Consider the following 15,475-nt stretch of genomic DNA (forward strand, 5'->3'; position numbering starts at 1 on the left):
GGACCTTCTGTACATTAGCAGAGTTCTTGTATACTTTGCACCAAAGTTTCCAGCTTTCTCTCCAAGAATAGCTTTAATAAATTGGAATTGAAATTGGAGTTGGCTTATTATTATCACATGTATCAAGATACAGTAAAAAAAAGCTTGTATGTTGTTCATACAGATCAAATCATTACATAGTGCATTGAGGTAGAACAAGGTAAAAAAGTAACAGATTGCAGAACTAAATGTAACATTTACAGAGAAAGTGCAGCACAGGTAAACAAGATCATAACAAGGTAGATTGTGAGGTCAAAAAATCATACCTAGCAAACCATTTAGTAGTCTTTGGCAGTGACATAGAAACTTTGAGCCTGATGGTACACACTTTCAGGCTTTTGGATTTTCTGCCTGATGGAAGAGGGGAGAAGAGAGAATGTTCTGGGTGGGTAGGGTCCTTAATAATGCTGGCTATGTTACTGAGGCAGTGAGAAGTAATGACAGAGTCCATAGAAGAAAGGCTGGTTTCTGCGATATGCTGAGCTGTATCCGCAACTCTCTGCAATTTCTTGGGGTTATGTGCAGAACAGTTGCCATAGCAAGCGGTGATGCATCCCTATTATTGGTTATTACTGTATAACAGAAAGGAATGAATACCTTCTTGGTGCTCTCAGTAAGGGGGAATAATGAAGTGACATAGAAGTTGCCACAATGGTCATGATCAAATAGGTTATATTCTGGAAAGTTTGGCCAAAAAACCATTTCTGAAGAATTTATGGTGTTCTGCAAGTGCCTCACTTGTGTGCTAAGATCAAACGATTCATTATAATGATTCACTCTTCAGCCCGTTCCCGGACAATATAAATCCCAGGAATTTGAATGTTTTCTTAGTTCTAATGGTTCTGTTTGTTTGGATTTCCAATTTTGCAGATTTCGATTCCATTAGGCGACCAAGCTCCCCTCTGGTTGATATCAAGCCTATTGAGTTTTGGGCAATAGGATCAAAGAAGGAAATAGTGCAGCCAAAGGTTTTCCGAAAGCCCACGTCGGAGGACTATTTTCAAAAATTTGAGCCCAGGCTCTACTCTGTTGATTCAAGCAGTGATGATGTAGACTCTTTGACTGATGAAGAAATTCTCTCCAAATATCAGCTTGGCATGCTACATTTCAGTACTCAGTATGATCTCCTACACAACCACTTGATAGTGAGAGTGATTGAAGCCAGAGATCTCCCTCCCCCGATCTCATATGATGGTTCAAGGCAAGATATGGCTCATTCAAATCCTTATGTTAAGATGTGCCTCTTGCCAGATCAGAAGAACTCAAGACAAACAGGTGTTAAACGCAAAACACAGAACCCGGTTTTTGAGGAGCGATATACATTTGAAATCCCATTTTTAGAAGCTCAACGGAGGACTCTCCTTTTAACGGTTGTGGACTTTGATAAGTTTTCACGTCATTGTGTCATTGGAAAAATTACAATGCCCTTAAATGAAGTAGACCTTGTGAAAGGTGGACATTGGTGGAAAGCGCTAATTCCAAGCTCTCAGGTAACATGATTTGTTTTCTATGTCTTACATTTCTACATAAATGCCTTTTGTATCATTCTGCATCAAGGCCATTTCTATGTTTTTGATAAGCGAAAAAAATGTGCACTCAGTAGCTACTTTTTAGGTAGACCTGCTTGTTAATGCAAATATCTAATCAGCTAGTCTTATGGCAGCAACTCAACCTACGGTCAAAGTGATCAGTTTTTGTTCAGACCAAACATCAGCATGGGGAAAAAATGTGATCGCAGTGACTTTGACCATGGAATGAGTGTTGGTTCCAGATACATGGTTTGAGTATCTCACAAACTGTGATACATAGAAACATAGAAACATAGAAAATAGGTGCAGGAGTAGGCCATTCGGCCCTTCGAGCCTGCACCGCCATTTATTATGATCATGGCTGATCATCCAACTCAGAACCCCGCCCCAGCCTTCCCTCCATACCCCCTGACCCCTGTAGCCACAAGGGCCATATCTAACTCCCTCTTAAACATAGCCAATGAACTGGCCTCAACAGTTTCCTGTGGCAGAGAATTCCACAGATTCACCACTCTCTGTGTGAAGAAGTTTTTCCTAATCTCGGTCCTAAAAGGCTTCCCCTCTATCCTCAAACTGTGACCCCTCGTTCTGGACTTCCCCAACATCGGGAACAATCTTCCTGCATCTAGCCTGTCCAATCCCTTTAGGATCTTATACGTTTCAATCAGATCCCCCCTCAATCTTCTAAATTCCAATGAGTACAAGCCCAGTTCATCCAGTCTTTCTTCATATGAAAGTCCTGCCATCCCAGGAATCAATCTGGTGAACCTTCTTTGTACTCCCTCTATGGCAAAGATGTCTTTCCTCAGATTAGGGGACCAAAACTGCACACAATACTCCAGGTGTGGTCTCACCAAGGCCTTGTACAACTGCGGTAGTACCTCCCTGCTCCTGTACTCGAATCCTCTCGCTATAAATGCCAGCATACCATTCGCCTTTTTCACCGCCTGCTGTACCTGCATGCCCACTTTCAATGACTGGTGTATAATGACACCCAGGTCTCGTTGCACCTCCCCTTTTCCTAATCGGCCACCATTCAGATAATAATCTGTTTTCCTATTTTGCCACCAAAGTGGATAACTTCATATTTATCCACATTAAATTGCATCTGCCATGAGTTTGCCCACTCACCCAACCTATCCAAGTCACCCTGCATCCTCTTAGCATCCTCCTCACTGCTAACACTGCCACCCAGCGGATGATCTGGGATTTTTACACACAATATCTCAAGAGTTTTCAGAGAATGGTGCGAAAAGCAAAAAAAAAAAAAAATCCAGTGAGTGGCAGTTCTGTGGGTGAAAATACCTTGTTAATGAGAGAGATCAGAGGAGAATGGCCAGACTGGTTCAAGCTGACGGGAGGGTAACCACGCATTACAGCAATGGAGTGCAGAAGAGTAGCTCTGAATGCACAGCACGTCAAACCTTGAAGCAGATGGGCAACAGCAGCTGAAGACCATGGACATACACTCAGTGACCACTTTACTAGATGCAGGAGGTACCTACTAAAGTGGCCCCTGAGTGTAGATGCTGATAATTTGAAATACATTCAAAAAATACTGCAAATAATCAACAGCTCAGGCAGCACCAGTGAAAATAAAATAAAGTTAATGTTTCAGGTCTTAAGCCCTTCATCAGAAATTATCTCAGTGAGCTTGTCTGCAAATGTCTGGTGTAAAAGCAAATCCTGGCAATGTTGGAAAACCCATCACAGTGAATACTGGCTGAACAGACTGGTCATTTTGCAAAAAATGTCCTCCAAGGACTGGAAACATTCCTTAACTTGTTTTGTGAGGCCATGTTTAATAAATGTGAAAAAGCAGTACTTCTATGGTGAATTAAAATTGTTATTTTGATACGTAAAATTTTTAACCTGTCTTCAAGTATATTGTGATTACACAAAAGAGCGCAATAATACATTCATTACTAGGAACATGAAACTCAAGAAATTACTTTGGGTCTTCCAATTAGCTATAACTGGGCATACCCACAAAGCTATAGTACTGTATTAGACTTGCAATTCAATATAAAGAACTACAATTATAGTTTGAAAATGTGAGTCTGTTTTCATTGAGTACAGTATTGTCAATTGTATCCTAAAGTTCAAAGTAAATTTATTAGCAAAGTACATATATTTCACCATATAAAACCCTAAGATTTATTTTCTTGCAGGCATACTCAATAAATCCATAATGGAATAATAACCATAATATGTAGAGTCAATGAACGACTGCACCAAGTGGGTGTTCAACCATTGTACAAACTACAACAAGCTGTGCAAATACAAAAGGAAAGAAACAATAATAATAATAATAATAATAATAAATAAGCAATAACAATCAAGAACATGAAATGAAGAGTCCTTGAAAGTGAGTCCATAGGTTGTGGAAACATTTCAGTTATGAGGCAAGTGAATTTGAGTGAAGTTATACCCTTTGGTTCAAGAGCTGGACTGTTCCTGAATCCAGTGGAGGGAGTCCTGAGGCTCCTGTATCTTCTTCCTGATTGCAGAAGCATGAAGAGAACGTGGTCTGGATGCTGGGAGTCCCTGATGATGGATGCTGCTTTCCTGCGACAAAGCTCTTTGTAGATGTGCTCAGTGGTGGGGAGGATTCTACCTGAGATGGACTGAGCCATATCCACTACTTTTTGTAGGATTTTCCATTCAAGGGCATTGGTGTTTCCATACCAGGCTCAGATGCAGCCAGTCAATATACTCTCCACCACACACCTATAGAAGTTTGCCAAAGTTTTAGATGTCATGTTAAATCTTTGCAAAGTCCAAAGGAAGAAGAGGCGCTGCCTTGCTTTCTTTGTAACTGCACTTAAGGCTGGGCCCAGGACAGATCCTCTGAAATGACAACATCGAAAAATTTAAAATTGCTGACCCTCTCCATTTCTGATCCTCTGATGAGGACTGGCTCATGGACCTCTGCTTTCCACTTCCTGAAGTCAACAATCAGCTCCTTAGACATGGTTCTAGCAATATATTGAAAAAAATGTAATATTATAAAGTATCGAAGACAGGAAAATGTGGAAGTGATTATTCTTTCCTGGGGTAGCCTACTGGTTACTTTCATCCCACACTGTTTCTTCTTTGTAAATCTAAGGCTGTATCATAGATCTTATTTAAAGTGGAACATAGATAAATAGAAGTGGGAGAAATATGTCTGTGGGACATAAAGACCAGCATGGACCAGATAAGCCAAATGGTGTAAATAAAACTATCTTGATTCCTCTTTCCTTATAATCTTTCATTCTATCTCCAACATTTCTTGTCAAAGTCCTTAAACGTGTTTTTGTGCGTGCTATGTATATTTATAATCCACTGTAAATGTCAGAGGTATGATTAATAAGGTTGCAGTTGACATGAAAGTCAGTAGTGTTCTTGATAGAAAGTAGAGTACTCTCCTCCTGCAGAACAAAATTGATGATTTGGTTGGATGTGCAGAGAGATGGCAGATGAAATTTAATATTGGAAACTGTGAGGTAATGTGCATTGGGAGAATTATTAAGACTAGGATGTGCATAATGATTGGTAGATCACTAAGAAATACTTTGGAATAATTACCGTTCTAAGGATACCCGAAGGCAGTAGCATATGAGATAAGGTAACGAAAAACAACATACAGACAGTTCCCACATTATATTGCCTTGGGTGATGAAAAGTTGCTTTTATAGGATTCACAAATCATACCCAAAATTTTGAGACACAGCATAAAGTTCTTTTTCTGTGAATTTATACAAAAAAGTAAATAAAACACTTTCTTTTCAACTCACGTTTCTTGTTACATGCACAGATGAAACAGCTTTGCATTATGGAAAGTTGTGATAGGAACCATTTTCTAGGAAAGCAGGGATTGCATATATAGGATATTTGCCTTCATTGGTTGTGGCATACAATGCAAAGCCAGAGAAATTATAGTATGATGCTATAAATCATTTATTAGGTCATAGGTGAAGTACTCTGTGCAAGTTTAGTCACACGTAATAGGTAGGATGGAGGACACTGGAAAGGGGGCAGAGGAGATTCACCAGGATGTTGCCTATGATGCAATATTTCATTATGAGGAGAGACTGGAGAGGCTAGGTTTATTTTGCTTGGAGTGGGGGAGCCTGAAAGGGAACTTGATTCAAATTGATGAAGGGCATAAGTAGAAGGGATAGTGGGAAACCTTTCCCCTTAGTGATTGTGCCTATAACCAGAGGACGCAAGTTTAAAGTAAGAATGATTTTGAAGGGAACTGAAGAAGAAATTTTTCACCCAAAAGGGTTTTTGAAATCTGGAACACACTGCTGACAGGGCAGTGAAGGGTGGTACTCTCTCAACATTTAGGAATAATCTATTTCAGTATTTGAAATGCTATGGTACAGGAGGCTATAGGACACGTTCTGGGAAATGGGACATGGATACTTGATGGCCTGTATTGTCATGATGGGCTGAAAGAGCTGTTTCTGTGCTGTACAATTTGTTGAACAATCCAATTTTAATTGTTCCACTACGAATAATCACAGCTTTAGCTCTCTGGACTTCCCTTCCTAAGAATACTGCTTCTTTGGACAGCTTCTTCAATCCTTTTGGTTAAATATCTGCTAACCTGACCTTACCATGAGCACCGGTTTCTACTTGAAGTGTCCCAGGATGCATGACTGTGTAAAAGGTGCAAGTTTTGCTGTTCGAGACAATCATTGTAATCATATGTGAAAACAGTTATTGAGGAAAAATAACACCACCACCAGTCTCCCAGTGAAATCATGAATAATAAATTCAGTGTTAATACCATTGTCATCCATATTCTAATTACAAAGCAAATTGCAGCAGATGGGATTTTCATCGATGCAAGGGGATGGAGTAAATCCTCGTTGCACTTCCAGAATGTTGCTTTTTAAATAACTGTAGAAGGAGATGGATAATGTATTCCAATGCATGGTTACGTGTTCTGTGGCTTCAAGGGCAACCAGTACTTGCAGAAAGGTGTCTGTTCATGAACAGCAGGTCATTTAAGTGAGATAGTGAGTACGAAGAATAGCCTCGTAGACGGTGCTCAAAACCGGTCCAAATAGTCAAATGCTTAAAATATCCTTGTATAAAATATTACTTTAAAAGGGAATTCAACTCGTTCAAAAATGTTAGATGTTTACTAGCCTGGCTATTTTGTTGCATTCCAAATTCATAATGTTGATCTCATTGAGATTTTCAAGAGACAAATATGTGTACAAAAATTATAAACACAAGAGTCCTACAGATGCTGGAAATCCAGAGTAGCATGCACAAAATGCTGGAAGATCTCAGCAGGTAAGGCAGCACCTATGGAAAGGAATAAAGAGTCGATGTTTTGGGCCAAGTACCCTTATCAGGGTAATAGGAGTAGGAGAACCTCTATCTTCATATTATCACACAGAATGTTGTAAAGGTGGCTCTATTTGCAATGAGTTCTCCCTTGTGATTATAGAAATCGATTGGCAATAAAATATTCCAGGTGTTTCAAGTCATAAGTACATAATCTAGTTATCAGCTGTGATTGATTTGGTACAACTCATGCCTTTCAGTAGTTTAGGGGTTCATGTCTACCTCAAGATTCAGCATGCAAAAATATGAGCTGATGTACTGAGGAAATGTTACACCAGTGTGGATGCAAACTTTTGGATATGGTGTTAAAATGCTTTTGGGTACTGTCTGAGTCAGACATCTCTTCTTTTAAAGATGAGCAGGAGGATTACCTAAGCAAAACACACAAAATGCTGGAGGAACTCAGCAGGCCAGGCATCATCTATGGAAAAGAGTAAACAGTCGACGTTTCGGGCTGTTTCCCAAAGTGGTGTTCCCGAAGTTTCAGGAATTTATTATTCAGGATTTCATTGGGATACTGGTAGTGTTATTTTTTGCATTCACATATTACTACAATGATTGCATCAGGACTGATGAAGTGTCTCTGCCTGAAATGTGGATTGTTTACTCTTTTTACATAGATGCTGCCTGGCCTGCTGGGTTCCTCCAGCATTTTCTGTGTGTTGCTGTGGATTTCCAGCACCTGCAGATGTTCTGGTGTTCAGGAAGATTACCTGCAATGCCCTGGCCAAACTATATGCCAAATGAACTTTCCTAATAGTTATTTCCGGGTGTTTATTGTGCATTCATTGGTCACACCATTTCCTTTTGTCTACTGAAACTTGCTTGGCTATGTAATATTTTGAACAGGAAATATGCTAGGAAACATGTCTTTTTCCATAATTATGAGTGTACATTTATTAAATTATTTGATACAAATCTTCTGTATTCTAATTCAGTGCTTTTCTTTTTTAGAATGAAGTTGAACTAGGGGAACTATTGATCTCTCTTAATTATTTGCCAAGTGCAGGAAGACTAAATGTGGATATTATTAGAGCAAAACAACTCCTTCAGACAGATATGAGCCAAAGATCAGGTAAAGAAGAGTTTTGTTAATACCTAATAGTGATTGTTAGGTAAAAATCTAGTAAGGCATTCATTTTCAAACATATTTTATACTAGTCTGTATGCAAAATGCAAGTTACAGTGAGTAGAGGTAATTATATTTATAATGAGAGTTATTATGACTGCTTTCAACTTGTTTTACATTTAAACTTCTGATAGATCCATTTGTTAAAGTTCAGCTGGTGCATGGATTGAAACTCGTAAAAACAAAAAGAACATCTTGCATGAAGGGCACCATAGATCCATTCTACAATGAAACTTTCAGTTTTAAAGTTCAAGTAGAAGAATTGGAGGATATCAGCTTAGTTTTTACAGGTTGGTGCACACATTATTTATCATTTGATTCTAAGCTAACTGAGTTAAAAATACATTTGTCAGTGACTTCAAACAGAAAGTGTTTTTTGTTATGTATAATGCAAATATCAATTTCCCATTCCTGGCTTGAAAACTATCTTTTAACTTTATACATTTCTAGAGATAGCATTAGGCTCCAGACACTTCGTCCCAAGTGAAAGAACTTAGTAGTTAGCTGTGGCAGACTATTCCATTGCTAACATCACACCTAAGCCCTTTCATTGGACAAATTACAGGTGTTCAGTATCCAGCAGTTTCCAGCCTCCGCTCCCGCACCAGCAGGCTCGGAAAGAGCTTCTTCCCTGGAGCTGTGACCCTGCTGAGCCTCACATCACAGCGCTAAGCAGTATTGCACCCATATTGGACTATCTCAGTACTTTTATATTTGTGTGCTGTAGCACTTACTTTTTATTCACAGCTATTTTGTAAATAATTCTATTCTTTTGCACTTCCGTTCAGATGCTAATTGTATTTCATTGGCATTGTATCTGTACTTGGCACAATGACAATAAAGTTGAATCTAATCTAATCTAATCTAATAATAATCGGGTACAAGAACTGCACTTGACTCCTTTCCAAAACAGAGGTGCTGCCATCGTGAGGGCATCAAAGTTTACTAGAGGAGGCAGGAGAAGGGGATTGAGAGGGATAATAAATCAGTTATGATGGAAAGACAGAGCAGAGCTGACAAGCCAAATGGCCAAAATCTGCTCCTATTTTTATAGTCTCATGGTCTTATCATTCGTAGTGGCCAATTGCTATGCAGCTAAGATTATTTAACACAGCATAGCAGGAACATTTTGCAAAATAATTATGAAAAGTAAGATATTATTTTCCTTCTTTAAGTCAATTAATAGATAAATGAAATGCATCTTCTCAGCTGATAAATCTTGGGACATCATGTCAGAAGTGGCAGCTGCAGATTTCTCAGGCTTTAATTCTGTCGTATAACAGATACCTATGAAAAATGAATTAGCAACTTTACTGGAGGTTATTTTCCTGGCACCAGGTCTCTTGGACAGCAACTGGTATTGGTGGTCTTACAAAACATCTTTTGCCCTTGGTACAGCTGGGACATTATGGAGCTCTTCGGACAAGTCTCGTTGACTTATAAATAGTATACATTGCAGCCCTGATGAAGTGGTACTATAGGGAATAATCGTAATGGATAGAGAGCCAATAGAATATATCACAATCTAAAGGGCTACCTGCATATCCTGGATGAAGTAGGCTGCTTAACTTGGAGTTCTACTCTTCCCTGGCGTGTGTTCTATCATACTTTTCGCCAGTGTCTTGCAGATACTGGAAAACCTTTGAGGAGTCATTGACAGCAGATGGCCTAGACTAGGACCTGGTCTTATAGCCTCAGTATTTCTGTAGCTGGTCAAGTTGAGTTTCTGGTTAATTAGGACTTTAGGTTGTCGATACTGGTAAATGAAATAAAAACTGCAGACACTGGGAATCTGAAATGATAACAGAAACACTCAGCTAGCCAGGCAACATCTGTGACTCCACCACCATCCTTGTAACTTAATAGCAACTGGTTTCTCTCATCGCCAAATCTGACAAAGGGTATTTAGCGGCTTGAAATGTTGACTCCATCTCTCCATTGATGCTACCTCCTCTGCTGATTATTTCCAGAGTTCTCTTTCATTCGTGGAAATGTTGTTGATGAAGCTAATCTCATATTTGCTGGAGATGAATAATGCTTGATACCTCTGTAGAACAAGAGGTTCCAGCCACTTATCCGCTGGAGCCCAAACTTTGGCTTGACTTTTCTGCAAGTGGTTTAGGACAGCTTATTTACCTGAGCTGCTGCAAATGAAAAACCACTTCTAACCTTCTGATGGAGGAATAATCAATAAAATTGTTCAGAACTCCATCAATTGAGATTGAGACACGACTGCACAAGCGCCTGGACATCAGCGAGTTAGACCGGCGGGAAGGGTTTAAAAAGAAGACAGTTTTATAACGCGGAATTCAGAGAAACGGGCAACGGAGTGGAGAGAGTCAGACTAGGACGGCTTTGGCTCAACGGGGCTTCAGCAATAACGAGTCGAGGCGAGGTAAGTTACCTGTGAGGAATAAAAGCAGGAAGTATGGCTGTGAGGCTGGTGTTCTGTACTGGGTGTCAGAAGTAGGATGTCCGGGAGACTCCCAGCCTCCTGGACAGCCACACCTGTGCCAGGTACGTCGAGCTGCAGCTCCTTAGGGACCAGGTTAGGGAACTGGAGATGCAGCTCGATGACTTTCATCTGGTCAGGGAAAGTGAGGAGGTGATAGAGAGGAACTATAGGCAAGTAGTCACACTGGGGCCTCAGGGGACAGATAAGTGGAGAAGAGTCAGGAGAGGGAAGGGCAAGAGTCGGGTACTAGAGAGTACCCCTGTGGCTGTCCCCCTTAACAATAAGTACTCCTGTTTGAGTAGTGTTGAGGGGGACGCACTACCTGGTGGAAGTTCTCTGGCACAGAGTCTAGTCCTGTGGCTCAGAAGGGTAGGGGAAGGAAGAGGATGGCAACAGTGATAGGGGACTCTATAGTTAGCGGGGCAGACAGGCAATTCTGTGGCTGAAGGAAAGAAACACGGATGGTAGTTTGCCTCCCAGGTGCCAGGGTCCATGATGTTTCTGATCATGTCCACGATATCTTGAAGTGGGAATATGAACAGCCAGAGGTCGTGGTACATATTGGTACCAATGACATAGGTAGGAAAAGGGAGGAGGTCCTGAAAACAGACTACAGGGAGTCAGGAAACAAGATAAGCAGCAGGACCTCAAAGGTAGTAATCTCAGGATTACTGTTTGTGCCACTTGACAGTGAGTACAGGAATAGAGTGAGGTGGAGGATAAATGCGTGGCTGAGGGATTGGAGCAAGGGCAGGGAATGATTTCTTGATCATTGGGACCTCTTTTGGGGCAGGTGTGACCTGTACAAAAAGGACAGTTTGCACTTGAATTCGAAGGGGACCAATATCCTGGCAGGGAGGTTTGCTGAGGCTATTGGCTAGAGTTTAAACTGGAATTGCTGGGGGGTGGGAACCGAACTGAAGAAACGGAGGAAGGGAAGGAAGGGAGGAAGGAAATTTGTGATATTTCTCTATCACAAATAGAGAAAGCTTGTAGGCAGTGTGAGAGGGAGGATAGGCAGGTGATAGAGAAGGGACGTGCTCAGACCGACGGTTTGAGATGTGCCTATTTTAATGCAAGAAGCATCATGAACAAAGCAGATGAGCTTAGAGCATGGATCAGTACTTGGTGCTATGAAGTTGTGGCCATTACAAAGATTTGGATGGCTCTGGGGAAGGAATGGCTACTTAGAGTGCCAGGCATTAAATGTTTCAGAAAGGATAGGGAGGGAGGCAGAAGAGGTGGGGGCATGGCATTGTTGATCAGAGATAGCGTCACGGCTGCAGAAAAGGAGGGATTGTCTACCGAGTCTCTGTGGGTGGAAGTTAGGTATAGGAAGGGGTCAATAACTCTACTGGATGTTTTTTATAGACCACTCAATAGTAACAGGGACATTGAGGAGCAGATAGGGAGACAGATTCCGGAAAGGAGTAATAATAACAGGATTGTTGTGGTGGGAAATTTTAATTTCCTAAATATTGATTGGCATCTTCCTAGAGTGAGGGGTTCAGATGGGGTGGAGTTTGTTAGGTGTGTTCAGGAAGGTTTCTTGACACAATACGTAGATAAGCCTACAAGAGGAGACACTGTACTTGATCTGGTATTGGGAAATGAACCCCTAGTCAGGTGTCAGGTCTCTCAGTGGGAGAGCATTTTCGAGATAGTGATCACAATTCTATCTCCTTTACCGTAGCATTGGAGAGGGATAGGAACAGACAAGTTAGGAAAGCGTTTAATTGGAGTTAAGGGGAAATATGAGGCTATCAGGCAGGAACTTGGAAGCTTAAATTGGGAACAGGTGTTCTCAGGGAAAAGTACGGAAGAAATGTGGCAAATGTTTAGGGGATATTTGCATGGCGTTCTGCAGAGGTATATTCCAATGAGACAGGGAAAGGATGGTAGGGTGCAGGAACCATGGTGCGCAAAGGCAGTTGAAAACCTAGTCAAGAAGAAAAGAAAAGCTTACGAAAGGTTCAAAAAACTAGGTAATGATAGAGGTCTAGAAAATTATAAAGCTAGCAGGAAGGAGCTTAAGAATGAAATTAGGAGAGCCAGAAGGGGCCATGAGAAGGCCTTAGCAGACAGGATTAAGGAAAACCCCAAGGCATTCCACAAGTATGTGAGGAGCAGGAGGGTAAGATGTGAGAGAATAGGACCAATCAAGTGTGACAATGGAAATGTGCGTATGGAACCGGAGGAGGGAGCAGAGGTACTTAATGAATACTTTGGTTCAGTATTCACCACAGAAAAGGACATTGGGGAATGTAGGGATGACTTACAGCAGACTGAAAAGCTTGAGCATATAGCCATTAAGAAAGAGGATGTGCTGGAGCTTTTGGAAAGCATCAAGTTGGATAAATCACCAGGAAAGGATGAAATATACCCCAGGCTACTATGTGAAGTGAGGGAGGAGATTGCTGAGCCTTTGGCAATGATTTTTGAATCATCAGTGGGGACTGGAGAGGTTCGGGAGGATTGGAGGGTTGCAGATGTTGTTCCCTTATTCAAGAACGGGAGTAGAGATAGCCCAGAAAATTATAGACCAGTGAGTCTTTCTTCAGTGATTGGTAATTTGATAGAGAAGATCCTGAGAGGCAGGATTTATGAACATTTGGAGAAGCATAATATGACTAGGAATAGTCAGCATGGCTTTGTCAAAGGCAGGTCATGCTTTACGAACTTGATTTAATTTTTTGAGGATGTGACTAAACACGTTGATGAAGGTAGAGCAGTAGATGTAGTGTATATGGATTTCAGTAAGGCATTTGATAAGGTACCCCATGCAAGGCTTATTGAGAAAGTAAGGAGGCATGGGATCCAAGGGGACATTGCTTTGTGGATCCAGAACTGGCTTGCATACAGAAGGCAAAGGGTAGTTATAGGTGGGTCATATTCTGCATGGAGGTCGGTGACCAGTGGTGTGCCTCAGGGATTTGTTCTAGGACACTTACTCTTCGTGATTTTTATAAGTGACCTAGATGAGGAAGTGGAGGGTGGATTAGTAAATTTGCTGATGACACAAAGGTTGGGGGTGTTGTGGATAGTGTCCAGGGCTGTCAGAGACTACAGTGGGACAGTGATAGGATACAAAACTGGGCTGAGAAGTGGCAGATGGAGTTCAACCCAGATAAGTGTGAGGTGGTTCAATTTGGTAGGTCAAATATGATGCCAGAATATATTATTAATGGCAAGACTCTTGGCAGTGTGGAAGATCAGAGGGATCTTGGAGTCCGAGTCCATAGGACGCTCAAAGCTGCTGCGCAGGTTGACTGTGTGGTTAAGAAGGCGTACGGTGTATTGGCCTTCATCAACCATCAGATTGAGTTCAAGAGCTCAGAGGTAATGTTACAGCTGTGTAGGACCCTGGTCAGACCCCACTTGGAGTACTGTGCTCAGTCACCTCACTACAGGGAGGATGTGGAAACTATAGAAAGAGTGCAGAGGAGACTTACAAGGATGTTGCCTGGATTGGTGAGCATGCCTTATAAAGATAGGTTGAGTGAACTCGGCCTTTTCTCCTTGGAGTGACGTAGGATGAGAGGTGACCTGATAGAGGTGTGTAAGATAATGAGAGGCATTGATTGTGTGGATAGTCAGAGGCTTTTTCCCAGGGCTGAAATGGCTAACACGAGAAGACACAGTTTTAAGATGCTTGGAAGTAGGTACAGAGGGAATGTCAGGGGTAAGTTTTTTACACAGAGAGTGGTGAGTGCGTGGAATGGGCTGCGGGTGACAGTGGTGGAGATGGATACGATAGGGTCTTTTAAGAAGCTACTTACCTGGATAGGTAAATGGAGCTTAGAAAAATAGAGGGCTATGGGTAACCTGAGGTAATTTCTAAAGTAAGTACATGTTCAGCACAGCATTGTGGGCCGAAGGGCCTGTAATGTGCTGTAGGTTTTCTATGTTTCTGTGTTTTTCTATGATGCTTCAGGGCTGGGAAGATAGTGTTCCGACCGCCACAAGTATTTTGCTTGGAGCTAGGCATGAGTTCAGTTCTGCCAACACATCAAGGACAGTCACTCTTAGCACATTGCTAAAATCTAACCATCTGATTCATGTTTTGACCAGTTCATAGAGATCAACGGAAAAAAAAAGGTATTTTTTTTCAATGAAACATCTCATCCTGGTCTCATTTTCTGATTAGCTTCTGCCTTTCAAACTCATCTGACCAAAGGTTTGTTTAGGTAAGGTCAGTAGACACCCAAGTGTGTATATATCACCACCCAACACCATAATCGTGTTGAACACACAGTGCTTCATTACAAATTCTCAATCCAGTCTATTCCCAGCTTTACTAGTGCATAGTCATGATCTGTAACAGGGGTTCCCAACCCTTTTTATGCGACGGACCGATAACATTAAGCAAGATGTCTGAGGACTCCAGGTTGGGAACCCCTGACCTATAGCCTTAAGAGGTCACTGGTATGACTCACTGAAGGCTAGTACTATACAAATATCTGAGGCATATACTGAATTTATATTTATAGCTAGGATGTGTAGGCCCTCTGCACATTACTGTATTTGTCAACATGGAGCGGAGAGCGTGTTTGTAAATCTGGTGGGAGCAAAGGATGTTGGGAATGGTGAGAGTGGAATGCTGTGGGAGGGGTGTGGGACAGGTGGCAGAGAAGGCGTACCAGGGGCGAGATGTGACATGGCTGGAAACACACCCAGCCCTGAGATACCAGGCAAAGTCACTTGATTCCAAACTATTGGTTATTGATCATTACAGAATGTCTTGTTGGTGCTTTCTGCTGTCTCTCTGTCCCCCTTCCATTCTCAGTCCTCAATAGGGACCCATATCAGAATCAGGTTTATCATCACTCACATATGTCATGAATTTTATTTTTGTGGCAGCAGTACAGTACAGTACAATACATAGAATTACTACAGTACTGTGCAAAAGTCTTAGGCACCCTAGCTATATATATGTGCCTAAGATTTTTGCACAGTACTGCTCACCCAGTAACT

The 15,475-nt window shown here is 41.4% G+C and overlaps 1 protein-coding gene across 3 annotated transcripts in view; it reads left to right on the plus strand.

Moving 5' to 3' along the window:
* Positions 1–15,475, plus strand: part of syt17 (synaptotagmin XVII) — a 52,974-nt gene that overhangs the window by 9,601 nt on the left and 27,898 nt on the right. For 2 of the 3 annotated variants that reach the window (XM_063057456.1, XM_063057455.1), the window contains 3 exons: positions 910–1,529; positions 7,872–7,992; positions 8,181–8,336. In XM_063057456.1, coding sequence (XP_062913526.1) covers positions 910–1,529; positions 7,872–7,992; positions 8,181–8,336 — 897 coding nt within the window. Of the gene's footprint in view, positions 1–909; positions 1,530–7,871; positions 7,993–8,180; positions 8,337–10,016; positions 10,147–15,475 lie in introns of those variants that run through there. The other variant, XM_063057457.1, reaches the window with a different exon arrangement.

This window comes from Mobula hypostoma, chromosome 9 (assembly GCF_963921235.1).
Source record: "Mobula hypostoma chromosome 9, sMobHyp1.1, whole genome shotgun sequence".
NCBI lineage: Eukaryota > Metazoa > Chordata > Chondrichthyes > Myliobatiformes > Myliobatidae > Mobula > Mobula hypostoma.